The 12,108-nt window shown below is 40.1% G+C and overlaps 1 protein-coding gene across 1 annotated transcript in view; it reads left to right on the top strand.

The window, feature by feature from the left end:
- CALD1 (caldesmon 1) overlaps positions 1-12,108 on the top strand; it is a 206,954-nt gene that overhangs the window by 154,845 nt on the left and 40,001 nt on the right. The window contains 1 exon segment of the mRNA XM_010831642.1: positions 10,176-10,322. Within this exon segment, the coding sequence (XP_010829944.1) occupies positions 10,176-10,322 (147 nt within the window).

The following is a 12,108-nucleotide window of genomic DNA, read 5'->3' as shown; positions in this document are numbered from 1 at the left end:
TTTGCAAACTTAGTAATTCTCATATGTGTGTGTATGAGGAGATGGAGTGGGACATACCTTTCTTCCTAAGTAAACTTCTTCAGAGTATCATATCCCCTTGCATGCCAGCACTCCCACAAAAGGCATACCCTGACATAGCAATGAATCCTACAGTGAAATTCAGCATATTTTTACCTTCATTACCAGGAAAAAAAAAATATATATATATATATGTATATATACACACACACATTCTAAATGAGAGGGGCTTTCTTTCATTTTGGCCTGCATTAATTACTAATAGACCAATTGACTATTGGCTATTAATTCATTTCTAAACATATTCTGACCTGAAAATACTTTTATTTTCTTGATTTTTTTCCTCCACTGTAATTTTCAGTGCCTTTCTTTTAAGGAATCCAAGGAAAAACATTCAGAATTGGACCTCATGTGCATTAAATGAAGCCACAACATTTTACAGATACCACATATAAACAAAATCATATTTAAGAGCCTGGAATGTATCTATAAACCTCTTTTTAACTTTCAAATACACAATAAATCTGTAGAGCAAATATGACTCATTTCAGTAGCTCAGGATTTTTCCCTCCTGATCACAGCATTGCCCGAAATTTTACTGAAAACATTTGAGCAAGAATCGCTTGCATTTCATATTATGAAAAAAAAAATCACTGGGGTTTTTTGGTGCATGAAAAACAATACTGAAAATATGTATGAATCATTCTGCCTCCTAATAGCTGATGAGTATATTTTCAGCCCAAAGGAGGTTTTAGCTCTAAGTTGGATCCCATTGTAAAACCCAGGTCAAGACAATGACATTGTCAGAACCAAGAATGATGGAAATCAAAGAAATGTAATTAAGAAGTTGGCCTTTGTGGCTAAACCCCAGGCTGTCTTCCTCCTGAGTCTGGCCCACGTGGGGAATGTACAGCTGCGGAAAACTGGGGGCAAGATCGCGTTTGGGGTTGAGTATCTCAGTTACCACCTGGAATCTTTTTCAGCCAGCACCACCTTCTATCAGATGACTCCTTGCATGAAAGCAAAGTTATGGAGGGATACAGGGAGATGAAAGCTGAACTTGGGGTTCAGCTAAGTGTCTACTGGTCTGCAACTCACTGTGAATCCACAAATGATGAGCTACTGGTAGAAGTCCTTCTTTCAGGGAGCGAATTTATTTGTTCTGTTGGAATTTTAGTTGCAATATTCTCTTTTTGAAGTAGAAGAATGTGGCAGAAACAATCAAGGGACAGAGAGACTTGGAAATTTTGATCTGAATGAGCTCTCTTTAAGTCTTTTGTACACAGGCCTCATTTTAGTGCCTTGAGCCTTTTGTTTTCCCCGAGGTTTTTGTCACTTAATCAGTGGGTCTGCATGTGTGCTTACCAAGAACAAGGAATACTAAAGGATGGAAAAGGACTTGAAGGGGATAAGTCCAAGTCTGTTCAGTGGCATTCTGGTAATCTTCTATGTACCAGTGGTTCTCCAGCAATGAAATTACTGAGAGAGTCCCAAGTTTATATCCACACCAAGTGTTTTCTGTAGTCTGATAAATAATTTTTTAAGGTATGAAAAACTGTTCTCCAAATATGTATTAATATACTGCTTTATAAAATACAGATTCCTTTCTATACAGTGTTGAATTTATAGGCACTTTATAAGACATTTTTAATAGATAACAAATGTATAAGCAATTGCCATAATATTTTATTTTTTCTTGATATTTTAAAGGGATTCATATTTCTCAAGTGTTACTAACTACTGCCATAAGATATGGAAAATTAAATTTTTTCTGTAGTGCTCTTAAACTTTTAATAAAATCAGCCCTCTCATAAAAATAGTTATTATTTTTTCTTGTTCTATTTTTAAACACAGTTTCCTGATAAGAGATCTTGTTAATAAAATGTTATTGCCAGAATTTTTACTTGAAAGTTTAAGGATTGTGTACTAGATTTCAAATCAGAAAACAGCCAAAAAAAAAAATTTTTTTTAAGAAAAAAATCAAAGGAGATTGAGGGTAATATTCTTCTAACTATGGAGAACATGGGGTTAAAAAAAAACTCTAAACTGTAGATGAAATCATAAAAAGAATTTTGCCAGTGTTGAGCAAGTCTTGAGAAGTGTTTGTTGGAGAAGATGAGATTCAGGGGACGTTGGGGCAGGCTGACAGCTAGTGGCTTGCTCCAGTATCTGACTGTGGAAGTCTCTGCCACTTCCTCTTTCATCTAGTATACATTTAGACCCTAGCCCAGCCAAATGTAAAGACGCTGAGTCCTCAGTGGTTTCATTATTCGCCATGTCTGCAAAACTTTTATTTATTTGAACTTTCTATCTAAAAGGCACAGCTCGTAACATGATTACCATGTTACTTGAATACACTGAGGCAATAGAAGTCTGGTGGTAAAGACTTAAAAAGTCTTTGGTGTGAAAGCCACAGCATTCCAAGAGAGTTTTCCCAGTGCATAGATCTGTTTTTTCTTATAATATAACACCAGGATATTTAGGCAGTGGTTCTGGGAATGGAAGAAAAGCCAGTCCTTTCTGCTTTTTTCATACCACTGACACAATCAAATAACATCATGTCATTACTATTGACTTTTGAGATTGGTCAACACTTATTCCGGAGAAGGCACCCCACTCCAGTACTCTTGCCTGGAAAATCCCATGGATGGAGGAGCCTGGTGGGCTACACAGTCCATGGGATCGCTAAGAGTCGGACACGACTGAGCGACTTCACTTTCATTTTTTCACTCTCATGCATTGGAGAAGGAAATGGCAATCCACTTCAGTGTTCTTGCCTGGAGAATCCCAGGGACAGTGGAGCCTGGTGGGCTGCCGTCTATGGGGTCGCACAGAGTCGGACACGACTGAAGTGTCTTAGCAGCAGCAGCAGCAGCAACACTTATTCATACACACACACACACAAGATCGTCTCTCTCCCAGACATCTGATGTGCCATTTTGCTGCCCTCAGCACTTGCCTTCCTGTGGTAAGATCAATCACGCCTTTCTCCAAGTGTTCTCTAAAACATGAGGAAAGGCAGTTACTCAGTAACAAAGTGTAATGCTCCAGAGTAAACTTGCTTACACCTAGGCTGGGTGGGAAAGTCATGGATTCTGGTTAATTGAACATTTCATTTAATAAGAGGTGCTTTACATATCACTTGAGATTTTGTTATTGTTGTTCAGTTGCTAAGTTGAGTCCAACCCCATGGACTGCATTTGCAACCCCATGGACTGCATTCCCCAGTCTTCCCTGTCCTTCACTATCTCCCAGAGTTTGCTCAAACTCATGTCCAGTGAGTCAGTGATGCTATCTAACCATCTCATCCTCAGCTGGCCTCTTCTCCTTTTGCCTTCAATCTTTTCCAGCATCAGGGTCTTTTCCCATGAGTTGGCACTTCACATCAGGTGGCCAAAGTATTAGAACTTCAGCTTCAGCATCAGTCCTTCCAGTGAATATTCAAGGTTGATTTCCTTTAGGATTTACTGGCTTGATCTCCTTGCTGTTCAAGGGACTCTTGAGTCTTCTCCAGCACCACAATTCAAAAGCATCAATTCTTCAGTCCTCAGCCTTCTTTATAGTCCAACTCTCACATCCGTACATGACTACTGGAAAAAGCATAGCTTTGACTATATAGAATTTTGTTGGTAAAGTGATGTCTCTGCTTTTTAATATGCTGCATAGGTTGGTCATACCTTTCCTTCAAAGGAGCAAGTATCTTTTAATACCATGGCTGTACTCACCATCCACAGTGATTTTGGAGTCCAAGAAAATAAAAATCTGTCACTGTTTCCACTTTTTCCCCTTCTAGTTGCCATGAAGTGATGGGACTGGATGCTGTGATGTTAGTTTTTCGAATGTTGAGTTTTAAGCCAGCTTTTTCACTCTCCTTTTTCACCATTATCAAATGATCATTTGGGATTACTTGTTTTTAAATAAAATGCATTTGATTAAAACTTTAATAAACATATTTAATCTTTCTCAGATGATTCAGAGGAAACCCACTGCTTGTGAATCATCTGGGAACATCAATTATCTTTGTAGCGTAGGATACAGTAGACTGGTTACTGCCAGCATCTGCTGAAGTTTCACAGAAAGAACAAATGGATTGTTATGCTTTCATTGCAACCCAGTGGGTGGTTAGGTATGATTTTTACTGGTCAGCAGCATCTCAATACATGTAAATGTGGTGTGTGGAAAATCAGAAATGTTAACATTTTGTCTTTAACCAAAGCCTAAAGCAGTTGTGCTATCACGTGGGTGTATTAAGGATACTGTGTTCTCAACTGTCATTTTAAGTAAGTTTTTATTATGGTGAAATTAACACTCACACGTGACATACCTTTTTGGAGGGCAGTTTGTCAATGTGTATCAAAAAGCCTTTAAATGAGCATACTCCTAAACTCAAAAATTCTAACTTTTGAGAATATTTGCTAGATAAGTAATTGAACAAGTGGTAAAAGTATATCTGTAGTGAGGTCGGTCCTTTGCAGCATTGTTTATAAGAACATAAATTTGGAAAAAGCTTAAATGCCTGTCAGTAGAAAACTGGTTAAATAGATTATAGTACACCATATACATATATTTACTACATACATCCAGTCAAAGAATACTGTGTTGCTGTTGAAAATTATATTTTGCTAATGTGTTAAAATAGTAATAAATAAGGTAAATTAGAGAAATTGTTTCTAAAATAATGTATATATCATGATCCAACTTGGTTAAAAATTAAAATGTCTATGCATGCATAGTTCTTCCCTGGTGGCTCAGATGGTAAAGAATCTCCCTGCAATGTAGGAGACCTGGGTTCGATCCCTGGGTCAGGAAGATTCTCTGGAGAAGGGAATGACAACCCAACCCATTCCAGTATTCTTGCCTGGAGAATGCCACGGACAGAGGAGCCTGGTGGGCTACAGTCCATGGGGTCGCAAAGAGTTGGACATGACTGAGAGACTAACACTTTCATGTAAAGATAGGAGAAGTTCTGGTAGATTGCATTGAATATTAATCATATTTATATCTGAGGGGTGTGATTAGGAAACTGATTTTTACTTTCTCTTTTATACATTTTTAAATGTCTGGTTTAAGAAAACAATAAATGCATGTTACTTTTGGAGCTAGAAAAAAATTTAACAATTAAGTTTTTTCAATTTTGAAAGAAAAGTAATAAATCTGTGGTAGTAGTATGAAGGGTAGTTGTCATGGGAGAAGTCTGAAAGCTAAGCAGCCACTGTGTGCTGTGACCTTGGAGAGCTGGTGTAGGGAGGCTCACTTTCAAAGAATTTCCACACATATCAAGTCATTTGGCATGGACACAATTTCACGTATAAAGTCAACTGATAAGTCATTGAGCCAGCAACTGGGCACATTCTGATTCAAAATACCATGAAATCATTTGTCTCCTTTTTTGTTTTTAACTTTGAAAACAATTTTAATATGTTTCTTTATTAATAGCCATATGTATTAAATAGATAACTAATGAGAACCTACTATATAGCACAGGGAAAAAAGGAAGGTACAATCTGTAGGACATAAATGAAGCTAACCTTAAAAATACATCCCAATACACATTGCTATGCTGTGCTGTGCTTAAGTTACTCAGTCATGTCCGACTCTTTGCAACTCCATGGACTGTAGCCCGCCAGGCTCCTGCGCCCATGGGATTCTCCAGGCAAGAATACTGCAGTGGGTTGCCATGCCCTCCTCCAGGGGATCTTCTCAACCTAAGGACTGAACCCAGGTCTCCCACATTGCAGGTGATTCCTTACCATCTGAGCCACTGGGAAGATCATGAATGCTAGAGTGGGTAGCCTATCCTTTCTTCAGGGAGTCTTCCCAACCCAGAAATCAAACCAGGGTCTCCTGCATTACAGGTAGATTCTAAACCAGCTGAACTACCAGGGAAGCCCCAATACACTTAGGTACAGACAAATACTGTTTGATTCCACTTATACAAGAGATCTAGAATAGTCAAGTTCATAGCATCAGAAAGTACACTGGTAGATGCCAGGGGCCGGGGGTGAGGGGATGGGAAAGGAGAATTGGGAATTAGTGTTTAATGGGGACAGAGTTTCCGTTTAGGAAGGTGAAACATTCAAGAGATGGATAATGGTGAGAGTTACATGACAGTGTGGATATACTTAGTGCCACTGAACTAACTGTACAGTTAAATACGGTTAAAATAGTACATTTTATATTTTACCACAACAAAAAACATTAAAAATAAATAAATGTCCTCAAAAATTTAGCTCTGGCAATTGTGTGTCCTAAACAAGACTCTACTGATGGAATGTACTGGTAAATTGTAAGCCAAATAGGAAAAGGGGTATATCAAGGCTGTATATTGTCACCTTGCTTATTTAACTTCTATGCAGAGTACATCATGAGAAATGGCTGGGGTGGAAAAAGCACAAGCTGGAATCAAGATTGCTGGGAGAAATATCAATAACCTCAGATATGCAGATGACACCACCCTTATGGGAGAAAGTGAAAAGGAACTAAAGAGCCTCTTGATGAAAGTGAAAGAGGAAAGTGAAAAAATTGGATTAAAGCTGAACATTCAGAAAACTAAGATCATGGCATCTGGTCCCATCACTTCATGGCAAATAGATGGGGAAACAGTGGAAACAGTGGCTGACTTTATTTTTCTGGGCTCCAGAATCACTGCAGATGGTGATTGCAACCATGAAATTAAAAGATGCTTACTCCTTGGAAGGAAAGTTATGACCAACCTAGACGGCATAGTCAGAGAAGACAATGGCACCCCACTCCAGTACTCTTGCCTGGAAAATCCCATGGATGGAGGAGCCTGGTGGGCTGTAGTCCATGGGGTCGCTGGAAGTCGGACACGACTGAGCAACTTCCCTTTCACTTTTCACTTTCATTCATTGAAGAAGGAAATGGCAACCCACTCCAGTGTTCTTGCCTGGAGAATCCCAAGGACGGGGGAGCCTGGTGGGCTTCCGTCTCTGGGGTCACACAGAGTCGGACACGACTGAAGCAACTTAGCAGCAGCAGCAGCAGGCAGCATAGTAAAAAGCAGAGACATTACTTTGCCAACAAAGGTCCGTCTAGTCAAGACTATGGTTTTTCCAGTGGTCATGTATGGATGTGAGAGTTGGACTATAAAAAAAGCTGAGCACCAAAGAATTGATGCTTTTGAACTGTGGTGTTGGAGAAGACTCTTGAGAGTCCTCTGTACTGCAAGGAGATCCAACCAGTCCATCCTAAAGGACATTAGTCCTGGAAGGGACTGATGTTGAACCTGAAACTCCAATATTTTGGCCACCTGATATGAAGAGTTGACTCATTTGAAAAGACCCTGATGCTGGGAAAGATTGAGGGCAGGAGGAGAAGGGGACGACAGAGGATGAGATGGTTGGATGGCATCACCGACACAATGGACATGAGTTTGGGTGGACTCCAGGAGTTGGTGATGGACAGGGAGGCCTGGCGTGTTGCGGTTCATGGAGTCACAGAGTCGGACACGACTGAGCGACCTAACTGAACTGAACTGAAGCCGTATGAAGTAAGAAGAGACAGTGGAGATGATCTGGTTGTTCAAGGTCACTCCTCCAATGAGGATTCTGAGATGAAGGAAGACTGAGTGTGACCTGGCCAAGACAGATGGCAGATCTAGGTGGTGTCAGAACTAAAAGCCAACAGCCTCCACCATGAAGCTCATTGGGTGCGTGGGAGGAGACAGTAACATCTCAAATTGTTCAAGTGTAATGGGAAATTAAGGGCTTCAAATGAGATTCCATTTTTAGGAGATGGGAGAGTTTTGTTTCTGGCATAAAGTGTCCCATATGGAGCTTTTATGTGACTTGCTTGTCTTGGAAAAGGAAGGCCCCAAGTAATAGCCAAGACCTCATGGCTGAACCAGAGATGTAGAAAGGCAAATTAAGACTTTCTGTTTGATTAGCTTGGGAAGCCATCATTAAGGACTCATTCTCCCTGCTGTGGTTAAAGTTGTCTATTGAGAAATAAGCCAAAGGAATATGAAGCCAAGAATCTGAAGACTGAAGCCAAACCACTGGGAAGGGCTTTTGACTGCAAGCTACAATGTGATTGAATTAGAAAAGAACATTTGAATCTTGTCATGCTGTCACCTCGAATTCAACAAGTCTAAAATTGAACTCATCTTTCCTCACAAAGCAGCTCCTCCACTGCACTTTCCTATTAACAACAAAATACTACACTGTAGCTTGCCTTACCACAACACACCATGATTTCTTTTGATTATCACCCACTTCCAGACAAGGCAGTGTAACGCAGGTTAATCAAAGAGCTGCAAGCTAGGGAGAGACCAGTTGTAGAAACCAGGTTTTCTGAATATTAATCTAGTTATCCTTTAACTGTATCACACTACCCTTCCCTCCATATTTGTGGAAATAAACCAGTCAGCTTTATAGAATTACTAAGTGACAGTTTATTTATACTGGCATTTGAATTTTGCACACCAGCACATTTTAGCAAGTATGAAGTCAGAGTTTCTTAAGTAGCAAAGAGCAAACCAACCAACCTTCAGAACTGTTCATCTTATTTTGTAAGATACCTAGGTCCAAAAACATTCATAGCATTTGTATTATTGAAGTCAAAAGATAAAGTACTGGATCTAAAAATACCTAGTTTGTAAATCCAACAGGAGCAAACTTCATCTGCCCTGTTAGGTTTGTTTTGTTGGTATAAATTGTATGATTTCATTTGTAAATTATTTTAGCTTAGTCATGATTGATAGGCATGTCATGTTTACATATCTGCATTTCTATTTGTAGATATGTAAGTAACACTGTTAAAAAAAAAAAAAAAAGCACGTGAACTCCAATGTAAAAAGCAGTCTGGTGCACAACGCAGCTGCATCCCAACCCATGGAACCATCAGGTCACCCAGCACTGCCGTGCCTTCGCAGCGCTCTGTATCTCAGCCAAAGCCCTCCCTCCAGAACAGCCAGGCTATCCATGTAGGCCTTCTCCTTTTGAGTCTGGGCATCTGCTGCACTCCAGCTCCAACTCATCACTTGGGAATAAATATTAGAGGAAACATATCTAACTAGTGATTCCGATTGTATAACTTCCCTAAATAGCTCTTTGCTTCAGATTAATCCAGGAAGCTAAATATCACATATGCCTGTGAAACCCTCTCCGCCTCTTCTACTTGCTGTTCTTGCTGCTGTTGTTCAGTCTCTAAGTCGTGTCGGACTCTTTGTGATCCCATGGAGTGCAGCACGCCCTAGCCCACAGGTTCTATCTAAATACACACCTGTAGGCTCCCGTGAGGTGCCCCAGTGTGAGGGTGGTGGGACACTAAGGCAGTTTTAGAACAAAGGAGGGGGCCATCGAGGGCACTGCCAGTGGCTCAGTGATAGAGAATCCACCTGCAATGCAGGAGACATAAGAGACGCAGGTCAGATCCCTGGGTCAGGAAGGTCCCCTGGAGGAGGAGATGGCAGTCCACTCCAGTGTTCTGGCCTGGAGAACCCCATGGACAAAGGAGCCTTTCAGGTTGCAGTCCGTGCGGTCACAAAGAGTCGGTCACAATGAGCACACACACATATCCATAGAGGGCCCTGCCCTGAGTGTGAAGCCTCTTCTCAGTTGTCAATGAGACCTTCTTTCTTCCATGAAAAGGAACTACAAGGGAAAAAATAAATCCAAGCAAAGAGGATATCCTGCTTTGGTTTTTAGTTAGCTATTTGGCTTGTTAATGCCAGATTCCTGGCTTGGTAACATAACTTGATTCTTTTCTGACCTTTGTGAAAATGTATCCACAAATAATTCATACAACATGCTGAATCTTTTCGATGAATGTTTTGATTACTTTCAGTTCAATTCTTTGGATTTCTGCTTCTAAATCTTTACTAATCATCAGCTTAGTAAAGAAATCTAAATAAGCTAACCCACAGTCTTCAAAGGCAGTTGCTGTTGTATAAATTTTTTCAGTCTAAGCTGTTATTTGATCATTGTCAATTATCCTCTGTAGCTATTGGACTAATGCTTTTCAGATATTTAAAAGTTTAAAAACTCATCAGATCAGGTCTCTAAATGTTAAGAAACAGAACCGTCCTCTTAGAACTCTGTGGTTCAGTAAGTAGTCACGTTCAGGGTCGATCCTGCCAAGAAGCTGGTAATGATGGTTGGCATTTGGCTCAAGAGGTGGTGTTTTCAATGTTGCAGAATCGCCTACCAGCGGAATGACGATGACGAGGAAGAGGCCGCCCGGGAACGGCGCCGCCGCGCCCGACAGGAAAGGCTGCGGCAGAAGCAAGAGGAAGAAGCCTTGGGGCAGGTGACCGACCAGGTGGAGGTCAACACCCAGAACAGGTACTGTCCTCTTCGGAAGGGCACATTTCTCAATCGCTTCTTAGCCAGTCTGTTGAAAGAAATGTGTTGGGCGAAGCACTCCCTTCTCAGCCCAACTCAATCTCTTTCACTCTCTCTAGCTTGTTTAATTCTTGTGCGGCCATTATTGGCAACTCACCAGACTGGACAGTTGATCTGATTTAGACATCAGGACACCAGTACTCCTTTCTTCTCACCCCCTATCCCATCCCCTAAACAAACTCCAATTGAAGGATATTTTCTTTGTAATCTAGTAAAATTTTTATTTACTAAAAATCACGGGTCATATTCTTAAATAAGGAAAACTATTTACATTCATTCTTTAAGGTATTGTTATCTGTTCTGAACTAAAGATATATTAGTTTAATAGTCCTCTGCACCTACCAGTAGCAGAGAGAATACTTCAATTTTAAAAGTAGGCATGAATTGCAGATGTCTTATTCTTCCTAATATACACCCTAACCCAGTATTCTCTGTTCTCGGTAATATTCTGCAAGGTGCAGAATCCTGTTTGATTTAATGTAGTTATTCAAAGAAGCTTATGAGTTTAGTACTGCATTTTTCCCTATACCAGTCCTGGTGGAAATCAGGAAAGTTGAGATCTCTTAGTAATAAGTTCAATTTCTTATAACAAGTGTGTGTTAGTTGCTCAGTCGTGTCTGACTCTTTGCGACCCTGTGGACTGTGCCCGCCAGGCTCCTCTATTCATGGCATTCTCCAGGCAAGAATACTGGAGTGGGTTGCCATTCCCTTCTCCAGGGGATCTTCCTGACCCAGGGTCTCCTGCACTGCAGGCAGATTCTTTACCATCTGAACCATCAGGGAAGCCCTCGCTTCTTCTAAAGGGACTTTTAAAAGTTCACACATACAAGGTCACATGGTGCATTATGCTAATAGTTAGTATATGTCATGTATATGCTCCAAGGTACAGAAAAGATGAGGATGTTTGAGGGGGAATGGAGCAAAAGATAATTTGATTTTAAAATTATGGAACGGTTACATATAATGAAATCATCATATAAGATCTTTTGTGTGGTTTTGGTTTTAGATTCTCTTATTTTGTGCATATTGGGAGGAAACTGTATTTGATAATCCCCTTCATTCAATCTACATAGAAAATTCTGAAGGGAAAGAGTTCTGACCTCTTTAACGTGAATTTCAGTGGGTGCACAGAAGGTTTCTGAAGGCAGTCGCGAAAATGCTGGCAGGATGACTCAATCAGGAAGCTTCTTGGTTAGGTGGACAAACAGACCTCATCCCTCAGTAAGTACCTCCTAATTAGGGAGGGTGTATAGCCAAGAGGTTGAGGTTTGTTCTTTGGGGTTCACCACCTGGCTTTGAATCCCAACCTGACCCTCCCTTCACTAACTCTATTTTTTCAGTTAAATGGAAATAAAAATTATACTTTTGTTTAAGGCATGTCATTAAATTTAAATGAGATGATAACACATGTAAAATGCACATAATAATCTTGGCCATTATTAGGAAGATGGTAGCAGAATCTTATAAATCAGAGCAGTATGGTCATCACTTCCTTTTCCATTTTTGAGCTGAGGGAGATGGGAAAAAAAGAGTTTAAATATGACATTTTACATTTTAAGGCCTTCCATGAGTCTGGCTATTAGGGAATAATCAACAATGCCATAAAAAGTTACTGGTGCCTGTAGTTTTCTTGCTTTTAAAATCTTGCTCCTACTTGTATTTCTCTTCTTTCACAATTTACTATTACTAGCTATTTCATGCTATTGATTGAGTACAAATTCTTTTT

The sequence above is a fragment of the Bison bison genome, unplaced genomic scaffold, assembly GCF_000754665.1.
Source record: "Bison bison bison isolate TAMUID 2011002044 unplaced genomic scaffold, Bison_UMD1.0 scf7180017864530, whole genome shotgun sequence".
NCBI lineage: Eukaryota > Metazoa > Chordata > Mammalia > Artiodactyla > Bovidae > Bison > Bison bison.
This window is presented reverse-complemented; position numbering and strand designations above follow the sequence as displayed.